Here is a 24,658-nt window from a genome sequence, read left to right on the forward strand (position 1 = left end):
GAGAGCTCAAGGATCACTTTATTTTCTGAAAGAGTCAAGCCAGGAAACTTGGTGGCTCTTCTGGTGGCACAGCTGAGAGATGTGCCTTTCCAAAAGCAGGGTTGAAAATAATGCCAAATATCTTCAACCTCAAATAACTGATCGACAGTGAATAGGATGTGTAAAATAATAATCCTGAAGTCTACATAGCACCTTTCCCCAAAGGGGGGAAATACATGGGATTGCCAACTTCCATTTATTTCATTGCTTTAATCCCATCAACCAGGATGTTTTCATTTTATTTCAGGTGTAGGCAGCAATTCACTTATAGTACTAAGTAGAAGGTGAAACAGTGAGTTCACATCTAGTGGAGATTAGTACTTGTGTTCACAGTTCAGTTGGGTGACAATAAAAGCACTTTATAAAATAGAGTTAGCTAGCTCTCAAATCCTGTGCAAGAGGATCAAGATTGCCTCTAATTTCTCACATGGGAAAAAATGAGGAACAAAGCAGTTAATGAATGGTACAGCAAGCTGGCAGATCTGGCAATAGGTCCTAGGTCTTCTAACAGTGGTGAATGCACCAGACTGCAACATCACATACACAGTATGAGGAAATAGCAGAGAATTTAAAAAAAACAAACCACCAACATTTTTAGCTCACAAGAACACCTATCTTCTGAGACCTCAGAAATAAAGTGAAAGCTAGATATTTGCAACTAAGATGAACCTTCTTTTAAGAAACAGAATACTTAGGCCAGCCCATCTGTTCAGTGAAGAAGGGTTTAGATCAAAGATCCTTCTAAATTTAGAGAGAACAAAACACAACACCCATTCATTTTAACTTCAGGGAGCCAATTATGAATACGCCTTAAAGGAACACCAAACAATGGGCCAGACACAGTACATAACATAGAATTACACTACCACTGGCCCAGCAGGTTCACAGTCTAAACAGAGATGGAAGAGATGTTGACACAAGGAAAAGCTTTAGGGAGACACAGTGGGCTTCAATATGTCCTCCTGCTTAAAAGACAGCAGGTCTGTTTGTTTCACATGGGGAAAACACTGAAAAGAAACAAACACTGGAGAAGTTATTTACCACTCAACTGGAGGACAAAATGCAGTTGTCACAGACAGAAATGGAAGGTGCATTTGGTTCCCAGTACTAGTCCAATGGTCCATGAAAAAGGTGGGAATTGGAGGCCAGAGCAATCCAAAGTGATACCAATAGACAGGCACTATGGAGAACTGAACTCAATCATTTTAAAATTTACCCAAAATGTGCCCTTGGGTCTCTTGTGGGTCAGGGAATGCCCTCCTCCCATGCAAAGCCTCTGTGGAGTGTCCTCCAGGTATCTACCATTTGAAATGACCACTACTGGCCATCGGTGTACCTTTCTGTTGCTTAGCCAAAGAGAGAGAGAGACAAACATAACTCACACACAAGTGAGGCCAAAAGTGGCATCTTGTCTGAGGACAATCTCAATGGCTTGTCAAAATAGTAATATGAGAACACAAATCTCAAAACAGTAGCATATAGTTAATTTCCTACAGAAAGATGTTCCTATCGAGGTATATTTTAAAGAGAAAATTAGTGACATTGCCCATATATGCCTGCTTAAGAAGATGACTTTATTGAAAAACTTTATGCTGCTTAACCACAGACTACAGTTTGTGGAGATTCAGTTCAGTAACCTTCTCTGCACCCTCAGGTGCCCCAACTTCCCCTTTCCCTCAGGCACGTTCCAGCTAGCAAGATAGCTTCCTGTTTACCCTCTGAATGAGTTTCTCATCCACACAGGAGCTAAGGGCCTGTGAAAAGACTTCAACTTCCATCCCTTCTTTACAATACCACACCAGGTTCTCCAGATAACCCTTTCACAGTCCAAGCACACTCTATGCTGGGATCAGGCAGTGGACCATGTATGCGCCCTGTGGTTGGGTCTCCCGGAAAGGTGTGAGGGAAAGAGGAAGAAGGTTGTAAGCCACCAAAAGTTCACCTCAAGGCAAATCTGGCTTAAAGGGTAATCCTATGTTTACATTCTCTGTACTGGAAAAAGATGCAGTCAAAATTTTAGAAAATACAGTTTGGTGTAGATTTATGAAAACTCTAACGTCCCCTGCCTTCCCTTAAAGGCTGTAAAGGCGGCTGGTATTCTGTCGCAAGGTGGCCAAGGTCTGGGAAAGTGGCTCACCTTTGACCTTAGCAATCTCTCGAACTGTGTGGAGGGCCAGACCTGGGTGGGCATACTGGCAAAGGCTCTTGGGGACCTGGAAAACATCAAGGGTTTAGAACAACCATTTGTTTTCTGAATCATTCAAGTAATGTTAAATCCCCACCCACTCCCACTCCCAACCACACCCCTTCCCCAACAAGGATCTCTTTGGGATTGCCCTTTAGAGACCCCTTTACCTGCAGCTGCAGGGAGAGTCCTAGGTCATGTGGGGCTCTGGGTGAGAGGCAGGGTCCCATGTTTCCTTGGACTACCCTTTACAGGGTAGGACTTTGCACTGCCTGCAGCAGGAGGTGGGTGGAAGGGAAGAGAGTGGTTGCCCTTCATCTTCTCCTCCCCCAGGCCTTTTGGTTCTGCAGAGCAACAAAAAGGAGAGATCTGCGAGGTCCCAGAGTGTGGTCCTGAAAGGTCACTTGGGCTCTATCTCTGTTGCCCTTGTGGGCATGACCACAATCCAACCACACCTCCCCCAAACATGGCTTTTTAATCAAAGGCTGTAATCGGACTCCATCATCCCCCACCCCTTGTCCCCATAGACAGTTTTACCTGACGAGGGAGGAAGTAGGGAGCATCCGTTTCCACAATGATCCTCTCCAAGGGTATCTGTTTCAATGCTTCCCTGGCTTCCCAAGCAGAAGAATAGGTCACAAGGGCTGTGAATCCCACGGAGAGGTTGGGAAAGTGCTTCAACAGGGGTTCAATAACAGAATATTTACCAGTGAAGCAGTGCCTTTGGGAGAAAGAAAAAAAGAAAATGCCAACCAATCTTCTCACCTGAACGGACTCTGTCACAATGTTCTGGGACTCTTTATGTACAACCAAGAAATGAGAGCAGAGAAGGGCAAATGATGGAGGGGATACTGAGGACACCCACAACAATTATTAGTGGTCCTCTTTAACACTTCTTCATATCCATACATAACTCCTCCCTTCCTGTCTGCCTTTCTTAATTCTTCCCTAATTATACTTTAGGTCTGTCCATGGCACCCACAGCTCCTTCTTATACATCAACTTGGCTAAAGCCTTCGAGAGGCTCTGTCTCTCTGAGAGAGATCACCCATACCAGAGACTAGTTGCTCTTGAAAGGACAAAGGAAATACTTGGGGTCTAGTCTCATCAGCGCATTAGCCCATTTTCTCTCATTTTGATCCAATCAGACAGCAAAGACTAATCTAAATTTGAGCCTCTACCTTCAGCTTCCTATTCAATGCCACAGCATTGTACTAGGTCTTACCTTCTTGCTACATGTTAGCAAAGTAAGTCTTTCCAAAAGAAAGGGTTAAAACCACTCCAGATTAGGCAGAGATTGGTGTGACTTTCTCCAGAGAGAAACCACACAAAACCACTGCCAGAACCATCTATGACTCAAAAAGTCCTGGATACTTTTCACTCTGCACAAACTGGACTGAACCGGACTGGAGGAAAAGACAACTATGTTCAAACCTGGAGGGTACTTTCCGACTTTCTCTTAATAGTAACTTGCCAAGACTGAACATAGTGATGTTCTTCCTCTCTGTTTTACTAGTTTTGCTCTTATAGAGAGAACCTTGGATCTGCATCTTAACAAAAATGGATTTTTTGAAAAGGGAAATGAACTTTCCACTCAAAAACAGAGGAAATGGTTGACAGAAAAATAATGCTTTTTCGGTTCCCTTTGAATGTACTAAAGTGTTTCTGACATGAATCAACACTTCCCTGTTGTGCCACAGACATGATGACATGATGTGATGTTCAAGAATGAATCATCCTGCAGGCTGGCTCCTCAGCCTTGCCCCAAGTTCCAAAACATCTGGAAATTCCAAATATTCCCAGGAGAACCTTGATCTGAAGTTCCCCAATTTCAGGCCTGTAGTACAATTCCTGAGTTTCTAATGTGTCATTACCTATGGATTTTATAGTCTGTAGGCACAAATTTCTTCATGATTGAGAGTAAATCTTCATCTGCTTCTCGGCAGTGTATCACCAAGGGTTTCTTCAAAGCCACAGCTAACTTCAATTGCCTTTCAAATACCTGAAAGATAAAAAGCAAGATGCAGAAGCTATTTCAGGACACCTGATCCATCTAACAGATAAAATTTCTGAAAACAGATGAGCTACACCTTTGCAAAACAGCCAGGACTACAGTGCATTGATTACTAGCCAGATTTTAGTCCATCTCATTAAAAAAATTAATGCAATACACAAACATATGTTTTCATTACTGGAATCAAAACTTTACAAGACCTGCATTTAAAGATGAGGCTCAGGAGCTTAAAAGAAACATACTAAAATTAAAAATAAAAGCATTCCACTGATTGGGAAATGGATAAACAAATTGTAATCTATCAATGTACATACAAGGAAGTTAAAGAATATAAACTGATACGGAACGAAGAAAACAGAACCAGGAAAACAATGAACACAATGACTACAACGATGCCAGTGAATCACCAAAATAAGTAAATGGACCAAACATTCTGTCATCAGACTAAGCAAGCTTCCTTTGTAGTGAGAGTCCAGGCAACTATGGGTGCGGACCCACTTCATACACAGTCAGACCACTGATATGTTGGTTGACTTTGCTGAACTGCCTTCCCTGCTCCCTTTCTTTTTTTATTCTTCTTTTAAAGAGATGGAAACTGCCAAAAGATTACTTTATAGGCCTAGAGTCAGAGGCAGTTAATAAACATTTATTAAGTACCTATTATGTGCCAGGCATTGTGCTAATCGCTGGGGATATAAAGAAATGTCTAAGATAGTCCTCAAGGAGCTCACAATCTAATGGGAGAGAAAACACACAAAAAGAAGCTGAAGAGGGGAGAGAGAGGGGGTGTGAAATCCTACAGCTGAAGTGGGCAATGGTCTGAGGAGGTGTTAGAGTTGATAATATCTTACAAGATGATGTGTTTCTGGAAATCATGAAGTCCAGGAGAACAGCCAGCTAGGAAATGATGAGGCGAAGGCCTTTGATGCCCTCCTCAAATGGAGGATCTGGGAGGTGCTCCCAGATCCTCCATTGAACACTCTCTACCAACTCCTACCTTTCCCCCTAGGAGGAAGGGAGGATCTGTAGGGGTAGGGAGTGCTGAGGAGGTATGAGTTTTGGGATTGACCTCTTACAAAATGAGTTTCTGAAGATCATGAAGTTCATGAAAGCAGCCCAGTGGAAAAATGAATGAATAATAACCCCCAAAATGGAGGGAGGTTACAAAATTCATCCGAAGGAACAGAAGGCCAAGAGTCTTGAAGGAAATAATGAAAAAAAAAAGTGGGCAGGAATGGGCCCTACCAATATCAGATCTCAGACTGAGAACTCAAACAAAGAAGTAATCATCAAAACAGTTTGATACTGGTTAAAAAATAAAGAGATGGATTAGAAGAACAGATAAGATACACACCCAAAGACCCCAGTTACTGAATTAAAGATTCGTTATTTGAGAAACACTTCCGGGAAAAGTGTACAGAAAGAAGTCTGACAGAAATTAGGTTTAAAACATCTCACACCATATGCCAAGACAAGCTCCAAATGGAGAGTGTTTTAGATATAAGATGTCACATTATAAACAAATGAATTTGTTTGAATTTCACAGATCTGTGCTTAGAGAAAGAATTCATGACCAAATAAGGAACAGAGAGGACTACAGAAGAGAAAACAGACAATTTTGATTACATAAAATTAGAAAGCTTTCACACAAACAAATCCAATTGCAGCTAGGATTATAAAGGAAACTGCTAACTGGGGAAAAGAAATCTTTGCAGCAAGTTTCTCTGATAAATGTTTCATTTCCAAGAAATTGATTCAAATTTGTAAGAGTGAGCATTCATGGTCAAAAGATATGAAGATACGAAGAGGCAATTTTCAAGGGAAAAAATGCAAGCTATTTACAGTAATGTGAGAAAATGCTTCCCATCATGAACAACTGGCAAAATGCACATTAAAGCAACTCTAAGGTTCCATCTCAACAATCTTCTGATGGCAAGGTTGACAAAAAGGAAAATAACAAATGCTGGAGGGGCTGCTGGAAAATAGGCACATCTGTTGGTGGAAAAGTGAACTGGATCAGCCATTCTGAAAAGCAATTTGGAACTATGCCCAACGATACCACTACTAAGCCTATATCCCAAGGAGATCAAAGAAAGGGAAAAGTCCTATATGTACAAAAACATTGATGGCAGCTCTTTTGTAACGGCAAAGAACTGAAAAATAAGGAGCCCATACACAGAGAAATGGCTGAACAATGGGTGTAAGGAAATTCTATGATATTGTAAGAAATGAAGAAAGGTCATTTTAGAGAAACCTAGAAAGACTTGTATGGACTGATGAAGTGAGAACTCGAACAAATAATTTATAACATCAAAACTGTAGAAAATGAACAATTTTGAAAGACTTAAAAACTCTGAAAAATCATGATTCCAGAGGAACGAAGATGAGGAATTCTACTCTGCTCCTGACAGAAAGGTAATGGACTAAAGGTGCTGAATGAGATACACATTTTGGACATGGCCAACAGGAATTTGCTTGACTATATTTATTTGTTACAAGGGTTTTACTTTACCTTTTTTTTTCTGGGGGGTGGAGGGATGTGGGGAAAAGTAAAAAATGCTTGACAACTGAAAAATTTTAATTAAAAAAAGGTGGCTTTCTGAGTAGAGGAAGGATATATCTGGAAATGAAAGTGATATAATCCAATAAACATTTATTAAGTGTATACTGTGTGCCAGACACTGTGCTAAGTGCTGGAGATATAACTGATAAAAAGGGAAACAGTCCTTGTTCTTAAAAAGCCTACAATCTAATGGAGAGAGACAGCAAGCACACACAAAAAGGAGGAAAAGGAGTGAACACACTGGGGATACCCAGGTGGGCATCTTGTTCCATGGAGTTAATACCAAGAAGGGCAGTGGATGTTGAGTGGAGTGAGCCAAAAAGTCCAGTTTCTGCCCTCGGTAAATGAAGGCATTGGGAGGAGTTTGCTGTTCTGCCCTCAGGCCTCCAATCAGAGGGGAGAAGAGGCTGAGGGAGATGGTATCAGTCAAGGCTTAAGTCAGCAGTGTGGTGGGGTTGAGTTTAGAAGTGAAGAGCTGGGGCAGCTAGGTGGTGCAGTGAGTAGAGCACCGGCCCTGGAGTCAGGAGTACCTGAGTTCAAATCCGGCCTCAGACACTTGACACATTTACTAGCTGTGTGACCTTGGGCAAGTCACTTAACCCCAATTGCCCTGCCTTCCCCCCTGCAAAACAAACAAACAAACAAAAAAAAAAATAAAAAAACCAGAAGTGAAGACCTTAAACAAGCGGGGCATCTTGTTTCATGGAGTTGAAACCAAGGAGAACAGCAGATGCAGAGTACAATGAGTATAAAGAGTGCAGTGAGTAAGTATAAAAACAAGATATCAATTTCTTTTTAAAGAACAAAGGAATGCAGCCATTCCCCAATAGATAAGTGGTTGGAAGATGTGAACAAACGGTTCTCAAAAGAATTGCACTATTAACTATTAAGAACTATTAACAACCACATGAAAGAACGCTCCAAACCACCAATAAGAGAAATGTGAATCAAAACAACCCTAAGGTTTCACCTCGCACTCTGCAAATTGGCAAAAACGACAGAAAATGGAAACAGTATTGGAGGGGTTGTGGAATGATAAGCATGCTAATACATTGTTGGTGGAACTGTAAAACTATACAACAATTTTGTTGGAATTATGCAAATAAAGTGACTAAAATGTCTATACCCTTTGAACCAGAGACTCCAGTAGGCCCCCACTGGGCTTAAATTCCAAGAACTCTATTAATAAGAAGAAAGTTCCCACATACTCCAAAAATGGTTATAGCATCACTTTTTGCGGTAGCAAAGAATTGGAAATAAAGGAGATGCCCATTAATTGGTGAATCGCTAAACAAACCGTGGCACATGAATGCAATGGGATATTGTACAATAAGAAATGATGAATGTGGTAAACAGAGAAGCGTGAGATCTAGATGAACTGATAGAGTGAAGTAAGCAGAAGCAAGAAATTAGTATACACAGTGACTACAACAACGTAAATGGAAGAGTAGCCACACACTAAAAAATCCACAGCGAGTGTAACAAATTATAAAGATCAAGCAGGACTTCAATGAAGAGACAGGAGGAGACATCCTCAACCTACCCCTGCATGGAGGTGAGAGGTCCCCACCCTCCACATTATACATGTTTTCAGACTTTTTCAATGTATTGAGCAATTGTGCTGATTTTTTTCTCCTCTTTAAAAAACACTATTTATTACGGAGGATAGTTCTGTGAAAGGGGGAGTGACACATGGAAGCTGTGTGATGTAAGAAACAGAAAATATCATCAAAAAATTATGTGAAAGAAAAGAAGAACAAGGGCAGTTTGGTGGAACGGAAAAAGCGCCAGACTGAGGAGTCGGCTTCTCTTCCCAGCTCTGTCATCAAATCTGTCTGATCTCGAGTAAATCACTTCATTGCTCTGAGTTTCAGTGTCTTCATATGTACAACACGAGGAGCAGTGCGGTGTGAATGAATAATGCCAGCCATTCTGCAGCGCCGACTGTGTGACAGGCACTATGCTGAGCGCTTTCCAAACATGATCGCGTTTTATCCCCACATAAGCCCTGGAAGGTAGGTGCAATTATAATTCTCATTTTACAGTTGGGGAAACTGTGGAAAACAGAGGTTAAGTAAGGTCAAAGAGCCAGTGTGTCTGAGGCCACATTTGAATTCAGGTCCTCCTGACCTCAAGTGCTGTGTTCTAGTCACCAGAGTGCCACCTAGACTCAGACTAGCAGGAAAAGCATAGATTCAAATTCTGCCTCAGCTTCCTAATCTGTAAAATAGGAATAAGCCATAACACTTACTTCACAGTATTGCTGTGGGGACAAAATGAAATCAGAGTTGTAAAGCACTTGGCAAATGTTAAGACGCTATAAACATGTTAGTTATTACTATTATAAAGAAACTAACTGGACTATAGCTTAAAGGGTCCCTTCCATTGTTGTAATTCACTACAAACGAATACCTCCACGTTTAAAAAAAAAAAAGCACAATCATTTCAAGCATTGAATATGTTAATAATTTTTCTTAAAATAAAGAATGGTAAATAAAGAGTAACTTTCAGCAATTTAATTCAGGTAATAGCTCATCCTCCAAAGGAAAAATAAATATGATTAGTTTTTTCAATTTTATAGTCTGCCAGGCCTCTAATGAATCAAACTATACGCTAATATATCAGTTTAGAATATAACGTGGTGGTAATCTGTGTTGTGAGCAGCATCTCCCCAAAGGAAATGCGCAGCTAGCAGGGTAAAATGAGCGAACGTACAACATCAAAATGGTTTGTAAGGCTGGGAACTAAACTCCAGAGGCAGTGGGGTTTAGTGGGGTGAGCACTGAATTTGATGTCAGAGGGAGGGCCTGGGTTTAAGTTGTGTTTAACAACACAACTGGCTGCGTATTGTGGGGATATAAATATACATAGGAAATACGTCCAAGGGTCGTTGTGTGGATCAAATGAGATCATGTATAAAAAGTATTCACAAACTTTAGAACATTAGATAAAAATATCATAGCTATTATCATAATTCAGTAAAGGTTTACTGAAATGGGCAGGGGGGAGCACCTCCTTACCTTTTGCTGATCTGAGACAGGAGAAGTACATTTATAAGAATAATCCAGTCCCATTTCTCCAAATGCAACAGCCTTGGGATGCCTCAAAGCCTGAAGGAGGTTTCTTTCTTGACGTTCATTGTAGTATCGGGAAAAATGAGGGTGACAACCAAATGCCCCCCAGACAAGGTCCTCCTTCAATAGATCCTCCCATAGGCCATCTGTCAGGGTACTAGGGTCACAGAAGTCAGCGATGCAACCCTGGAATTCTTTTGGGAAGGAGCTGCTATAAATCTTTCTAAACTTTGAAAAAGTGCCTTGGAATGACAACTTGGAATAAAGCATGTCCAAGTGACAGTGGGTGTCAATGAAGCCCAGTGAACCTTGGCTCCCCCTGCTTCCCCGGTATGAGGAACTTGTGTGCTCTCGAGAAAAACGAGGTGCCTCTTCACGGAATGTTCTTTTCTCCCTCATCTTCTCCTCCCATATCTGAGGAGAGTGAAGTGAAGAGGACTTGAGGATCTTGCCTTCTGCCACTTCCAAGTCCTTGGAGGTATTCCTGGGCTTGCTGTTAGCAATCTCAGCAGAGCCGTCACTGGGTTGGCTCTTATCATTCCCCATTATGTTTGAAGCATCACCAATGCTGTTGGTGGAGGGATAACAGAAAGGCTTGGGACTGCCAGACCAGTAACTGGCATAGTCACACCAAGGGCTGCCATATAAGTGAGCTGGGTACATGACGAAATCAGTAGAGGAGGATGAAGGCTCTGAAATTACAGAGAAGTTCAAAGAAACAGAATCCTCTTGGGAGAACCTGACGGTGGAAATATCTTCCATATCTGACCAGTCACTTTCTGAAGACGGATCTTCTATCACCACCTCCCTCTCTTTAGGCTGTGGAAGACAACAGCAATAATCATGGATACAATAAATTATCTTTCGTGTATGAAGATGATGCTACAGAATATAATGTAAATAGTATTTTTTCTAAAGATAGTTGTAAAGATAAGTTTTCAACCTTCATTTTTTTTTTAAGATTCTGAGTTCCAAAATTTTCTCCCTCCATCCTTCCCCTCCCTCCTGTCCTTCCCTTTCCCCAAGATGGCAAGCAAATTGATATAGGTTATACGTGTACAATCACATTAAATATATTTCCACATTAGTCATGTTGTGAAGGAAGAAACAGAACAAAAGGGGAAAAAAATCAATCACACACACGAAAAGTGAAAATAGTATGCTTCAATCTTCATTTAGACTCCATAGTTCTTTCTCTGGATGTGGATACCATTCTCCATTATGAGTCTTTTGGAATTTACTTGGATCATTGTATTGCTGAAAAGAGCTAAGTCTATCATAGTTGATTGTCATACAATGCTGCTGTTACTGTGTTACAGACTATAATTAAGGAGAATGGTTTTGTAATTGAACCATTCACAGTCTTGGTCACCAAGAAAGGACAAAAATGGTTGTCCTTCATCCTCTCCCCCAGCTAGCAATTTCCAAACAGCTGGCCAGATCTAAACGTGTAGTCTAAGCCCAGGAAACAGAGCAAAGCTAATTTATGGGACCTGGGATTAAACCTGCAGCCAGGTCCTGACCAGCACCATGCTTGCTACAAATAAATGACTTTTCATAACTATCCTTTTTTGCAGAGGTTAGAAATTTGATTCAATTTGACAAAGATGTACGAAGCACCTAATATGTGCAAGGCATTGTACCATGCATTGAAATACAAAGAAAAAAATAAAATAATCCCTACCCTAAAGAAGCTTACTTACATTCTAATGGAAGGGCTACGTGAACACAGACAGATGAGAAAATCCAAAGCTATGTTTGGGAAGAACAAAATGCTAATCATTGAGAGAAATCAGGCAAGCCCTAGTGAGGCAAGCGGCACCAAGATGTGTTTGAAGGAAGCCAGGGATTCTGAGAGGCAGAAGCAAGGGGAAAGAAGAGAATTCCAGCGATGGGCAAAGGGACGCAGGTGTGAGGATCAATTAGCAAGCTAACTGGACTAGAAGGGAATAGAGGTGAAAAGGAGTATGGCAAAAGTGGCAAATGCCATGTGGCCCAGGCTGGCTTTTACTTAAAGCATGCTAGAGACGTGATTGACCCAGGGGATTAAGGCTCAGGTCACTTAGTTTCCTAGTGGCCTAAATATAAAAAGCCGGCACACAGAGAAGTTTCTCCCTCAAGCTTATAACTGACAGACCAGGACGTCTAACAAAGAGGCAGGAAAGCAAATGAAACAATAATGTATCTTTGTTGAATACTGTTTCCCTGATGTGGCTAAGTAAACCTCCTTTCGTTAAATGTCAGGTATTCTACAAGGGTGTCATATGTCATTCAGTCAATAAGTATTTATTAAGCATCTACCATGTGCCAAGCACTGTGCTAAAGAAGCTCCCAGTCTGACGGGATAAAAAGGATACATACAGGATAAATTGGAGATACTAACTTGGGAAAACACCAGAATTAAGAGGGATCAGGACAGGCTTCCTGTAGAAGGTGGGATTTTAACTGAAGGAATCCAGAGAAACCACGAGGTAGAGATGAAAAGAAAGAGCATTCCATGCCTGGAGATCAGCTAGTGAAAATGCCAGGAGCTGAGAGATGGAGTCTGGTGTCACTGGACTGAAGAGTATGGGGGGAGGAGGAAAAAGGTGTAAGAAGTCGTTGTTTGTCCTTCCTTCTCAAAGAGGGCCATGACATCAGGAAGGAGATTCTATGGCTTGCAAGTGAATTGGATTTAAGTGAGGGAAGGCTGTGCACTTCACTTTTTCCTCTGGAGCCTTCTGGGTCCAGGGGCAAGATACACATCAAGACGATTATATGCCCCCAACAGCATATAGTAGCTATGTCGAGCAACAATCCTCCATAACGGTTTTTTATGTACAAACACAACAAAGAAGGTCAAAAAATTTGTTGTGGATATTTCAACTTACTTCCTAATGACTTGGAGCAACCAATCAATAAACATTCATTAAGCGCCTGCTATTTGCCAAGCACTGTGCCAAAAGGAACATATATTTCTTCTAGACATAATAATACTTTACATTGATCTAAACATTAAGAGTATATTTTGTATTTTTAATTATTACAATTAAAGTTTAATTTAATTTATCATAATATATTATAATTATAATATATTGTAATTATATATTTTTATTATATATATTCTATATAAATATATTGTAAATATATATTATAATTATATATTTTTATTATACATATATTCTACATAAATGTAATCTGTTGTAAATATATAATATATTATAAATTTAAAATTAATTAATTTAATCAATAATTTAATTTTTTTAGTTTTCAACATTCAGTTCCACAAGCTTTTGAGTTTTACATTTTCTCCCCCCTTCCTCTGTTCTCCCCTCCCCAAGACGACTTGCAATCTGATATAGGCAAGGTATGTTACCATATTTGAGCCTCACAATTATGTGAGAGAAACAGGGAAGGTATTATCCCCATTTCACAGACTAAAAAACTGAGGTTGGAGAGGAAAAGGATTTGTCATACAGCTAGAAGTGGCAGAGCTAGGGATCAATCCCAGGTTTTCTGACTCCAGGAAGTCAGAAAATTTTCCAACTACACTAGTCTGTCTCCAGTCATTAATAAACATGGCTACTTTCACTCTGGTCAGATAGTTTGAGGAAGACTTGGAAAAAGATTAAAAGTTTAACTTTAAATAGATCTCAAAGGTAAGAAAGCTAAACGAACAAACTTCAATCACAACAGCTAGATGCCTAATGTAGCGTTAAATAGATGTCTGCAGATGACTGTGGCCAGATGTACTGAAAAAGAGACATTAATTTTTACCCTGAAGTCCTAGGGCATGAGCTTAAGATTGCTAAAATAATCATCCTCTACACCAGTGGTGTCAAACTCAAATAGAAATGGAAGCCACATAAAGAACCCTGAGGGCTGCATATTGACTTAGTCTTAAAATGTTATATTATCTGTTTTATTGTATTTTAATTTGTTTTGTTAAACATTTCCCAATTACAATCTGAATCCCCCTGTTTGACACCTCTGGTGTGCACTCATTGCCCCTGCTTTCTCACCTCCCTCTCCTCAATTGCAATATGGCTTCCCTACCACCATACTAAAACTGCTCTCTCTAGAGTCGTGATGAATGAGACCCAATGGCCTTTTCTCTTGTCTCCATCCTTGATGGCCTCTCTGTAGCATCTGACAACCTTGACCTGACCCATTCCCCTTTCTGAATTTTCTCTTCTCTTCTCCTTGGGTTTTAACATTGCTGTCATGATTCTCCTACCTGTCTGACCCATATTTATCAGTTTCCTTTTTCTTTTCTTTTTTTAGGATCATCTATGTCCCATCCCCTAGGTTATGTGTATAACCCAGAGCTCTATCCTGGGCCCTCTTTTCTTCTCCCTCAGTAATTTCATCACTTCTTGTGTGTTCAACTATTATCTCTATGCAGGTAACTCACAGCCCTCACCTCTCCCAAGTTCCAGTCTGGCCTCTCCAACTGCCTCCAGAACATTCCAGAACATAGGAATCTCAAACTCAACATGTCCAAAAGAGGGCTCATTATCTTTCCCCCAAACCCAGCTTCTCTTCCAATCCTCTTCCTCTCTTTCCTCCTCCTGTCAAAGGTACCACCATTGTTCCAGTCATCTCTGTTTGGAAACTAGAAATCAACCGTTTCTTCCCTCTCTCCCTCACTCTCCATACCCACTCAGCTACCAAGTCTTATTGCTTCTAACTCCACAATATCACTTGCATTTATTGTCTTTCTCTACTCATGCTACAACTACCACAATTCAGATCCTCACTGCCTGGACCATTGCAATTGTCTTCCAACTGGTTGCCCTGCGCCCAACCTCTTCCCATTCCATTCCATTCTCCACATGACTGCCAAATTCATATTCCTAAAAAGCACAGGCCTGACTATGTCACTATTCCACTCAAGAAGCTTCATAGAGGCTTGCTGTCTCTATGGCAAAATACAAACTATTCTGTTTGGCATTATAATTTGGCCCATCTATTCATCTATCTTTCCAGATTTAGACATTGTAACCCCTTGTGTACTCTACAGTCTAGCCAGACTGACCTATCCCAAATAAGAAAATCTATCCCCTTCAATCTTCCATGGGGTCTTTCCCCTATCTCATGCTTAGAATGCTCTCCCTACTCACCTCTGGCTCTGGAACCTCTAGTTCCCTCCAAGGCCCAGTTCAATTGCTACCTGCTATTCCAAGTCTTTCCTGATTCCCCAAGTTGTTAGCCCTCCCCCTTTCCAAATATATATAAATACTATTGTATTTATTTTGTATATATTTTATTTATCTATCTGTGTGCATGTTTTTCCCCTCCCCCAATAGAACGTAAGTTCCTTCTGAGTAAGTACTACTTCATTGTTATCTTTGTATTATTCTTGATGCCTAGTATGTCATTGTACGCTCGTTGAACTGAATATGTCAGACTGAAAAAAAACCAATGCACCTAATCAAAAAACAGAAAGGGAATGCACAATGTCAGCCTTACTCACCCTCTGTTCTCCTGAGTGGGACTCTGTGCTTTTTTCCGTGACTGGCCTAGAGTCACCAGGTGGCTTTTCACTTGAGTTGCCTTGAGAGTCCCTAACCGTCATTATGTTAGCCATATTTCCTCTGTCTGCTTCATCTTCTTCCTGGTTGCTTTCTGGCAGGTGCTGCTGCTTTTCCTTAACTGGAAAGGAAACCATGACACTCTTCTTGCCAGGTTCTTCTCCGCTTCTAAGGCTGGAGTCTTGGTTTTGCTCTGGCTCCCCAGTCTCTTTCTTTTTCTTTCTTGGTATGGATTTCCCCAGAATGCCCTGGAGAGCCTTCAGGTAGATCACTGTGGACCCCTGGTCCTTGAATCTCCTCTTCGTCTTCTGGGTCACCCCTGCTTCCTCCACAGAATTACTCTGACTCCCAGCCTCAGCTGCAAACTCAGAGCTGTAGGATTCATCCTTGGGATCAACCTGCACAACAGAAGAAAAAAATCTAAAATACGCTCCTATCATAAGAATTTTACCCATGGTGACAGCCAAGCTACGAGCATAATTTGCTAGAATATAAATGTCTATCTTAACAGAGCAGTGTACATAAGAGGTGTCAAACTTGCAGTCCCCAAAACTCCTGAGTGCAGCAGAACTAGATTAAGATGTGGTGGGAAAATGTTTAACATAATAAAGAAAAATACAATACAAGATAGATAATGTTAACTTGTGGTTTTCTAAATCAAGATGTGGCCTACAGGGATTCATTTCTATCTTAGTTTGACAACACTGGTTTTTAAAATCAAATGTTATTATATTATGGCCAACTTTAAGTTTACAATTTTTTTTCCTCTTTTCTAGAAGAGATACCCCACGCTGAAATGGAATTCAAAGAAGACAGAAGATAGAGGGAGCCAAGGGGAAGTGACAGAGGTTGGTAGTTCTCACTTTTTCGTCTAATAACCCTAAGGACTCCAGCAACTGCACATGACATAATCTCCATCTCCAGCTGAAAAAAAAAGTTCTGCTCCTTTGGCATTTTTTTTTACATTTATATAATTTTTTTCAAATTACATGTAAAAACAATTTTAATTTTCTCTCCCTCTCTTTCTACTCTCCCCTATCCCTGAGGCAGTAAGCAATTTGATATAGATTATACATGTGCAGTTACGAAAAACATATGTCCACATTAGCCATGTTACAAAAGAAAACTGAGACTCCCCTCCCACACACAAAAAAAAAAAGCCCAAGAAAATAAAGTTTTTTAAAAGTATACTTTGACCTGCATTTAGACTGCATCAGTCCTTTCTCTGGAGGTGGATAACATTTTTCATCATAAGCCCTTCAGAATTGTCTTGGATCACTGTATTGCTGAGAATAGCAAGTCATTCACGGCTGATCACCTTACAATACTGCTGTTACCATGTACAATGTTCTCTTGGTTCTACTCACTTCACTTTGCATTAGATCATGTAAGTCTTTCCAGGCTTTTCTAAAACTATCCTGCTCGTCATTTCTAATAGCACAATAACATTCCACCATAATCATATACCACAACTTGTTCAGCGATTCTCCAACTAACAGGCATCCCTTTGATTTCCAATTTTTTATTACCACAAAAAAAAAAAAAAAGACCTTCTATAAATGTAGGTTCTTTTCTCTTTTTTTGGTCTCTTTAGGATTCTGACCTAGTAGTGGGTATTGCTGGGTCAAAGGGTATGTACAGTTTTATATCCCTTTGGGCACAGGAGTTCCAAATTGCTCTCCAGAATGGCTGGATCAGTTTACAACTCCAATAATCTCTGGCATCCTTTCAACAAACACTTTTTGATCACCTACTACCTGGCTAACTCGATTCTAGGCTCCACTGGGGGAGATACGAAAATAGTAGAAGGGGTACCTTGCCTTTTTAATTTCTATTTTTTTTATTGGGACCTGTGAGTTCAGCAGCTTCTACACTAAGGAACTCCTTGGTAAGGAATCTCCCTCCACTGGTACATATTAGCATCTTATTTGTACCTTATAATCAGAGTTTCCTGGGGCAATACTCTCATGATCCTACGGCTAACATCAGATGAAGAATCTAAACCTAGATAGTCTTCCTAACCCCAAGGTCTTCTACCCTACATGCCAAATTGATCTTCCTAAAGTATAGGTTTGACCTATTCCCTTCCTTAAGAAGCTTCAGTGATAAAAATGTTTAGCATTTAAAACATTGCTTTATACCATGTTATCTGTCATAGACATTCTTAGGCAATTATCTATTATTATAATCTAATTGTAATAAATAATTAGGCAAAGTCATCAGCCTCACTCTCTCCCTCCAGAGTCATCAAAGTCCAGTGGCAAGACAAAAGTCAAGACATCTGTCAATGGCCCAGGATGCAGTGGGTGTCCTTGGCCTTTCTTTTTTTTTTTTTTTTTAAAGGTGTTTTATTTATTTTTAGTTTACCACACACGGTTCTACATAGTTTTGAGTTCCAGTTTTTCTCCCCTCCCTCCCATCCTTGGCCTTTCTAAATTAGGTCTTTCTCAAGTCTCTGTTTGTCTGAGGCAACACTAATTCAGTGACTAAGGGTTAGGTAAGAACTGAGACAAAAAATGGCCCAATTTACCATCATAAGATGATCATTCTGAAGGGAAGACCTTTAGAATTTCTGGCCAGAATAGGAAACAACTGTTATTTACACTCATTCTAAATCTAAGCCATCAAAATCTAATCAATGAGCCAATACCTTGGGTTGAGGGCTATTACTGGCCATTCAATAAGAGCCAGAGTGATTTGTGTTTAAAGGCATAGTCAAGTAGTTCCTTCCCTTTGAAACACAATGGGCTTTTTAAAAGCCTGTTTTTTCAGAGCTACATTTCAAGAAATCTTGAGTGAAAACTTGCACAGGACAAAAAATAAATTGTCCCAGCTTTTTGAAAAAGAGAAAAAATAGCAAATAAACAAATAAAATTGTAATTTATTTATTTTTTGTTTTCAACATTCACTGTTACAACATTTTGAGTTCTAAATTTTTCCCCCTCCTTCCCCTCCAAGATGGCATGTAATCTGATATAGGCTACATATGTACAATCATATTAAACATATTTCCACATTAGTCATGTTGTAAAAAAAGAATCAGAACCAAGAGAAAAACCACGAGAAAGAAAAAACAAAAAAAGAGAAAATAGTATGCTTCAATCTGCACTCAGACTCCACAGTTCTTTCTCTGAATGTGGATAGCATTTTCCTTCTTTATTCTTTTGAAATTATCTTAGATCATTGCATTGAGAAGTAGAGCTAAGTCTATCAAAGTTGGTCGTCGCACAATATTGCTGTTACTGTGTACAGTGTTCTCCTGCTTCTGCTCACTTCACTCAGCATCAGTTCACGTAAGTCTTTCCAGATTTTTCTGAAATCCACCTGCTCATCATTTCTTATGGAACAATAGTATTCCATTACATTCATATACCACAGCTTGTTCAGCCATTCTCCAACTGATGGGCATCCCCTCAATTTCCAATTCTTTGCTACCACAAAAAGAGCTGCTAGAGATATTTTTGCACACGTGGGTCCTTTTCTCCTTCTTATGATCTCTTTGGGATACAGAATTTTAATTATTTTTTAAAATCTAGGTACCAAATCCCAAAATTTCTTACAAAATCTAAGCAACCAAAAATTGTTGCTCATCCTTTGTTCTAGAAGACCAATGACATCATGAGAGTGATGTCTTGATTTGCCTGTGAATTGGATTTAAGTGAGGCAGAGCTATGCAGCAATAGGGGGCCAATAAAGATTTTGAGCTATAAAAAGATAAAATAATTGCTTTTGAAAAATCTAATGATGATATTTAGAGTGCATCAGCACTGAGAGACCAGTTAGGTTACTACTATTCAAATAACACAGGCATGCAATTTTGGCGGTGGGGTGGGGGAGGAAAAAAAGGAGTGGAAGGGAGAGGAGAGACAACTAAGTTAAGGAGGCGATAGGCAATTTTCAGAAGCAAGTTGCCAAATTTTGGATTTCTGTTCTTTTTGGTGTGTGCTAGAAGACAGAAAAGAAGGCCAGAAGAACCAACTAGCAAATTGAAGACCTTCCCTGCTCCACACATTACACATTTGCACCAGTTAAGAGAATCATTTGGTTGGAAAAATTTATCTTAAAGTACAAGTATCTTCTGGGAAGACATAAAGGAAGAAGCCATATGTTTAAATGACAATGGGGAAAAGGAGAAGGCAAAAATCATACACAATTTCTAAGTCTAGAAAGAGAGAATGGTGATATCATTAACAGGCATAGATAATTTAGGAGAGGAAGTAGCCTTGGAAGAAGTCACTTCACGGCTCTGTGACTCAATTTTCTCATCTATAAAATGGGAATAATAATACTTACCCTATCTACCTCACTAGGTTAAGATTCATAAAACGCCTGGAAAACAATTTGGAAATATGCAATTAAGTGACTAAAATGCCCATAGAGATTTCTCTATGCCAAAAATGACCAAGAGATTTCCCTATGCCAAAGAGGCCACTAATAAGAAGAAAGTCCTCATATTACATCAAAATATTTGTAACAACATTTTTTGTGGCAGCAAATAATTGTAAACAAAGTAGATACCCACTAATTGGGGAAATGGTTAAACAAAATATTGCACATGAATGTAACAGATTATTATTGTACTGTAAGAAATGACAAACATTAAACACAGAGAAGCATGAGAAGATCTACATGAACTGATACAGAGTGAAGCAGGGCCAAGAAAACAACATACACAGTGACTACACCAATATAAATGGAAAGAACAGCTACAACACAATTAAAAATGAATGCTGCAAAATTCAAAGAATAACCATGGCTTCAAAGAGAAATGAGAAAACATCTATACCCATCTCTCTTCCAAGGCAAAAGAATTATGAATGTGTAAGGTACGTATCTTTTCAGAGTTATGCTGTTATCAGCTATGCTAAATTTTTCCCTCTCTTTTACTATTTTTTGTCATTAAAAATACTACTTATATGAAATGGCCCTCTAGGAGGGATAATGGATATTGAAGGAAATTGCGATGTTGTTAAAAAAAGATATCAATAAAACTTATTTTTGAAAATATTCATAAAATGCTTTCCTTATAAGCATTATATAAAAAGAATTATTTAGTCCTGAAGATAAATGCAAGTATCCAAGGGTCAACTGAGAAATCAAGGACAGCAAAAGTCAGGTGTGCAGCAGATAAGAGTGGTATCCAACTCTTCATGACCCTATGGACCATAGCATGTCCATGGAGTTTTCTCGGCAAAGATACTAGAGTGGTTTGTCATTTCCTTCTTCAGCTCATTTGACAGATGAGGGAATTGAGGCAAACAGGGTTAAGTGACTCTCCCAGGAGTCACACAACTAGTGTCTGAGGCCACATTTGAACTAAGGTCTTCCTGACTCCAGGCCCAGGGCTCTTTCCACTGAGCCACCTAGCTACTCCAAGGAGTCAGAAACAGTTTCAAATACACCATCAACCACTTGCTAGCTGTGTGGCCATGGGCAAGTCACTTAACCTCTATCTGCCTTAGTTTTCTCACCTGTAAAATAAAGATAACCATAGCACCTCCCTTCCAGGCTTGTTGTGAGGATAAAAAAATTTATAAAGCATTTTGCAAAGCTTAAATTACTATGTAAGTGCTATTATTCATATCATCATTATCATTATTATAATAATAGTAGATTGAGCTTTCTGAGGAAGAAAAATGTACAGAGCAAAGAACAAAGGCTACAGAATATGTCCTGGGAGATCCCTCAAAGCTCAGGGTAAATGGGAGGAAGAACCTCTCCACAACATGAAAAAGCAATCATAGCAGAACTAGGAGAGTACGATATCATGGAAACCAAGGTTTCACGGAAGCTGAGAATTCAGGAGTTGGGAAAAACATCAGAAAACACCTAATCCAACACGCGCCTGACTTAATTCTACAATATCAATGACAAGTGGTCACTGGTCAGTCAATAAACACTTATTAAGCACCCTTTGTTGTTCAGTCATGCCAAACTCTTCATGATCCCATCTGGGATTTTCTTGGCAAAGAGACTGGAGTGTTTTGCCATTTCCTTCATTTTACAGATGAGGAAACTGAGGCAAACAGGAGTTAACTGATTTGCCCAGGGTCACACAGCTAGTGAGTGTCTGAGGTGAAATCTGAACTCAGGTCTTCCTGACTTCAAGCCTAAGCCACCTAGCTGCCCCCACTATATGCTAAGTTATACAAAGAAAGGCAAAAGACAGTCCCTGAGTCGAGGAGCTCACTCTCTAAAGGGGTCAAGATATCCACCCTCTTAACCACTGGATCTCTTTGAGAACAAAGGACACCAATCTAAAGGGGGTAAGACAACATAAAAAAAGATGCTGAACAGGGCAGAGGAAGAAGAGGGTATCTGGAGTGGTGCACAGTGAAGGAAGATCCAAAATAATTCACAAGAAGAATCTCTCAAGGACGCATTATGGCTCAAAAAGTGTCCCTTGCTGGTATCTGAGAGGATAGGAAACCACTTTCTCTGTATCACTTTGATCACCTAAGTCTGATCATTTGGGGACACAGAGCCACCTTAAAATGGTGGGAGTGATCCCAGGGGGGATAGCATTGGCTCATGAAAGTAACTACCCATTAGGCAGCTGGAGATTTCTCCAGTCTGGCCTTTCATTAATAGAAGGTCAGTTAGTGCATTCTATCGATTCCTGGCTTGTTCCCACTTTTCATGGCAAAGCCTATCCCGGTGCATGGCTACACAGTTAGGTTGCTGTGATTATGGGATGCGATTAACCAAGTGTTTCAATCCCTAATTTTAAACTGAGTAGTTCAGACCACACCAGAGAAAGGTGGAGGTAGCAGGAATGAATAGGGATTAGGAACCCCCAGGGCCCAAACCAAAGATTTGTATTATCTGCATTATCAAACAAGAGAAACAATCACAATTAAATACAGCCTTCACCCTTTCCAAAGAAAGAGGGAGGGGTAGAAGCAGGAGTGGTGCATAAGGATCCAGGCTGACAGCATTATGACTAAAGTTTTTAATGCAACATTATTTATGTTTTAATTTATTTTTATTCATTTGGTTAAATATTTCCTGTTTACGTTTTATCCTAGTTCAGGCTGTAGAGGGCTGCTGAATGAGGCCTGACACCTCTGTCCTAAACTATTAAGCTTAAGCTTTATAACAACGTAGAGGTAGGCAGTAAAATCAAGGTGGTAGTGTTACTCTACGTTCAGTCCCATTCAAATCAGGTTACACATCTATCCTATGAGGTCCTAGAGTAAACAGTCCGGTGTAGACTTTGTATAATAATAGTTAGCATTTATAAAGCATTTGAAGGCTTGTAAAACACTGCACAAATATTATCTCATTTTATCCTCACAAGAACCCAGGAGGCTGGTGCTATTATCACTCCTATTTTACAGATGAGAAAACTGAGGCAGGCAGGGGTTACACTCTTGCCCGAGGTCACATCTACTGTCTGAGGCCAGATCAGAGCTCACAGGTTCCTGATGCTAGGCCTGGCACTCAGAAGCCAAGAAAGGTGAGACAGCAAAATGCTAATAAACTATACCTTACAAATAAAGAACAGTCGCTCCTCCCTCCCCATTTCCCAATTCATCCATCCTAAACAAGCCCTGGGTCCAGTCGGTACCAGCCTTCAGGGCCATCAAGGGAAAGCTCGACTTAAGTTGTACAGTGGACAGGGCAGCTGGGCCTGGAGTCAGCAATACCCGAGTTCAAACCCAGAATCAGCTACTTTCTAGCTCTGTGACCCTGGGCGAGTCACTTAATCTGTGTCAGCTTCCTCGACCATAAAACGGGGATCATAACAGCACCTTCTTCCCAGAGTGGTCATGAAGATCAAACGAGATAAGATCTATAAAATGCTTGGCTAATAATGCTCCCCCCCCCCCCCGCCCCCTTCTTCCTTCCAAAACCCCTAGGAAGTTAGGACCTAGTCTCAGAAGGGCTCCAAGGGTCTCAAGGTGTAGCGTGGGAGACCCCACTCTCTTCAGTCACTTACCTTCCGGCGGGAAGCTTCATGCCTTAAGGTGCACATTTCTTTGGCTGAGGGGCTGCCAGGTAGGGATGGGCTTTCAATGGAAGAGATAAGGCCTTCAGTCCTCTTCATTAGCAGGGTGCGGCTGCCAGCCCCACCCGCACCTGAGGAATCAGAACAGAAGGGTTGGCGAGAAGGGCCAGAGAACTTCCTGCAGGGTGAATATTTGGGGGTCCCCTCTTCCTTGCCAAGGGCCCCCGACTCCGGTGGTCTGCGGGGCCCTCTCCCATGGGTAGGCTTGCCCTTGCCTGGCCGGCTGGAGCCGGGAGGAGGGGGAGGTTTGGCATCCGAAGAGGCTGGGGAAGCCCTGGAGGAGGAAGAGGAGGAGGAGGAGGAAGAGGAAGCCGCGACAGCCGCAGGCTCGGGCTCCCGGCAGCTGCGCTTGTTGGGGAAGCCATCAGAGCCGCTGCCCCACTGGTACTTGACCTTGCGCAGCCGGTCGGACGCCATGGGCACCTGCAAGTTTAACGCGGGACCAACAGGTTATCCCCGGCCCAGGCCCCAGGAATCTGCGCCCCTGCCCAGCGCCCGGAGGACGGGCCCCGGCTGCGGGAGCTCGCTGGGAGCAACGTGGAGCCGCCGCGGCCCGGAGAGGGGCCAGGGGGCCTCCCAGCAAGAGGGCTACCCCGCAGGATAGACAGCGGCCCGGGGAGACCGCCGGCGGGCCCCGGGGGTGGAGCCGCCTGGGCTCACTGGGGGACCCCGCCTCCCTCAGGCCGGACTCCTGCCTCCCACGCTCTCGCCTGGGCCCCGCGAGCCCGAGCCCGTGCGTCCCTCGCCGCCCCGCGTGGCCGAGCCCGCGCACGACCAGGTCGAGGCTCTGCATCCACGCCCCCCGGGGCCGCGCTCAGCGCGCGGTCTATCCATTCCCATCCTCCTGCTCCAGTTCCCCTTCCTCCCTCTCGTCCACCCCTTCATCCTCCCTTCATCCTCCCTTCTCCCCTCTTCTCCTACCTCTCCCTTTGCTTCCCCACTGCTCTCGCCTTTCCCCTTCTCCTTAGCTTCCCTCTCGCCCCCTCCTCCCTCCCATTCCTCCCTTACTCCCGCGTTCCCCCTGCTCTCACGGGCTCTGCAGCGCGGGCCCCAGAGAACAACCCTACTCGGGCCCTCAGGCCTGCTCCGGATTCAACCCAGAGGGGCGGGACCCACGAGGAGTCGTGGGAGTCTCGCCCGATGATTGGATGACCCGGGGAAAGTGAGGTACTGAAGGAGGAAGACCAGAGAGAGCAGCTGGAGGATCTGTCCAGGGCATTCCCTCACAGGAAGGGGTTCTAGTGCGGTGGAGCCTTCAG

General features: G+C 41.6%; 1 protein-coding gene across 1 annotated transcript; it reads right to left on the reverse strand.

Moving 5' to 3' along the window:
• On the reverse strand, positions 1 to 24,120 carry TATDN2 (TatD DNase domain containing 2). Its single transcript, XM_036737337.1, has 6 exons — positions 23,331 to 24,120; positions 15,331 to 15,786; positions 9,822 to 10,694; positions 4,099 to 4,226; positions 2,762 to 2,945; positions 1 to 2,252 (listed from the first exon to the last, which is right to left on the reverse strand). Exons 1-6 carry the CDS (start codon positions 23,814 to 23,816, stop codon positions 2,112 to 2,114), a joined length of 2,268 nt encoding a protein of 755 aa, XP_036593232.1. The 5' UTR covers positions 23,817 to 24,120; the 3' UTR covers positions 1 to 2,111.
• Positions 24,121 to 24,658: the final 538 nt, after the last annotated feature.

This window comes from Trichosurus vulpecula, chromosome 9 (genome assembly GCF_011100635.1).
Source record: "Trichosurus vulpecula isolate mTriVul1 chromosome 9, mTriVul1.pri, whole genome shotgun sequence".
In the NCBI taxonomy this organism is placed as follows: domain Eukaryota; kingdom Metazoa; phylum Chordata; class Mammalia; order Diprotodontia; family Phalangeridae; genus Trichosurus; species Trichosurus vulpecula.

Bases quoted from the DNA above. Each gene is read 5' to 3' on its own strand.
- TATDN2 (XM_036737337.1), bottom strand. From the start codon at position 23,816: ATGGCGTCCGACCGGCTGCGCAAGGTCAAGTACCAGTGGGGCAGCGGC. The intron at 10,695-15,330 runs GTGAGTAAGGCT...TGTCTTCCACAG, and splicing joins CCCACTCAGGAGAACAGAGG to CCTAAAGAGAGGGAGGTGGT. The intron at 2,253-2,761 runs GTAAAACTGTCT...GATGTTTTCCAG, and splicing joins CCTACTTCCTCCCTCGTCAG to GTCCCCAAGAGCCTTTGCCA.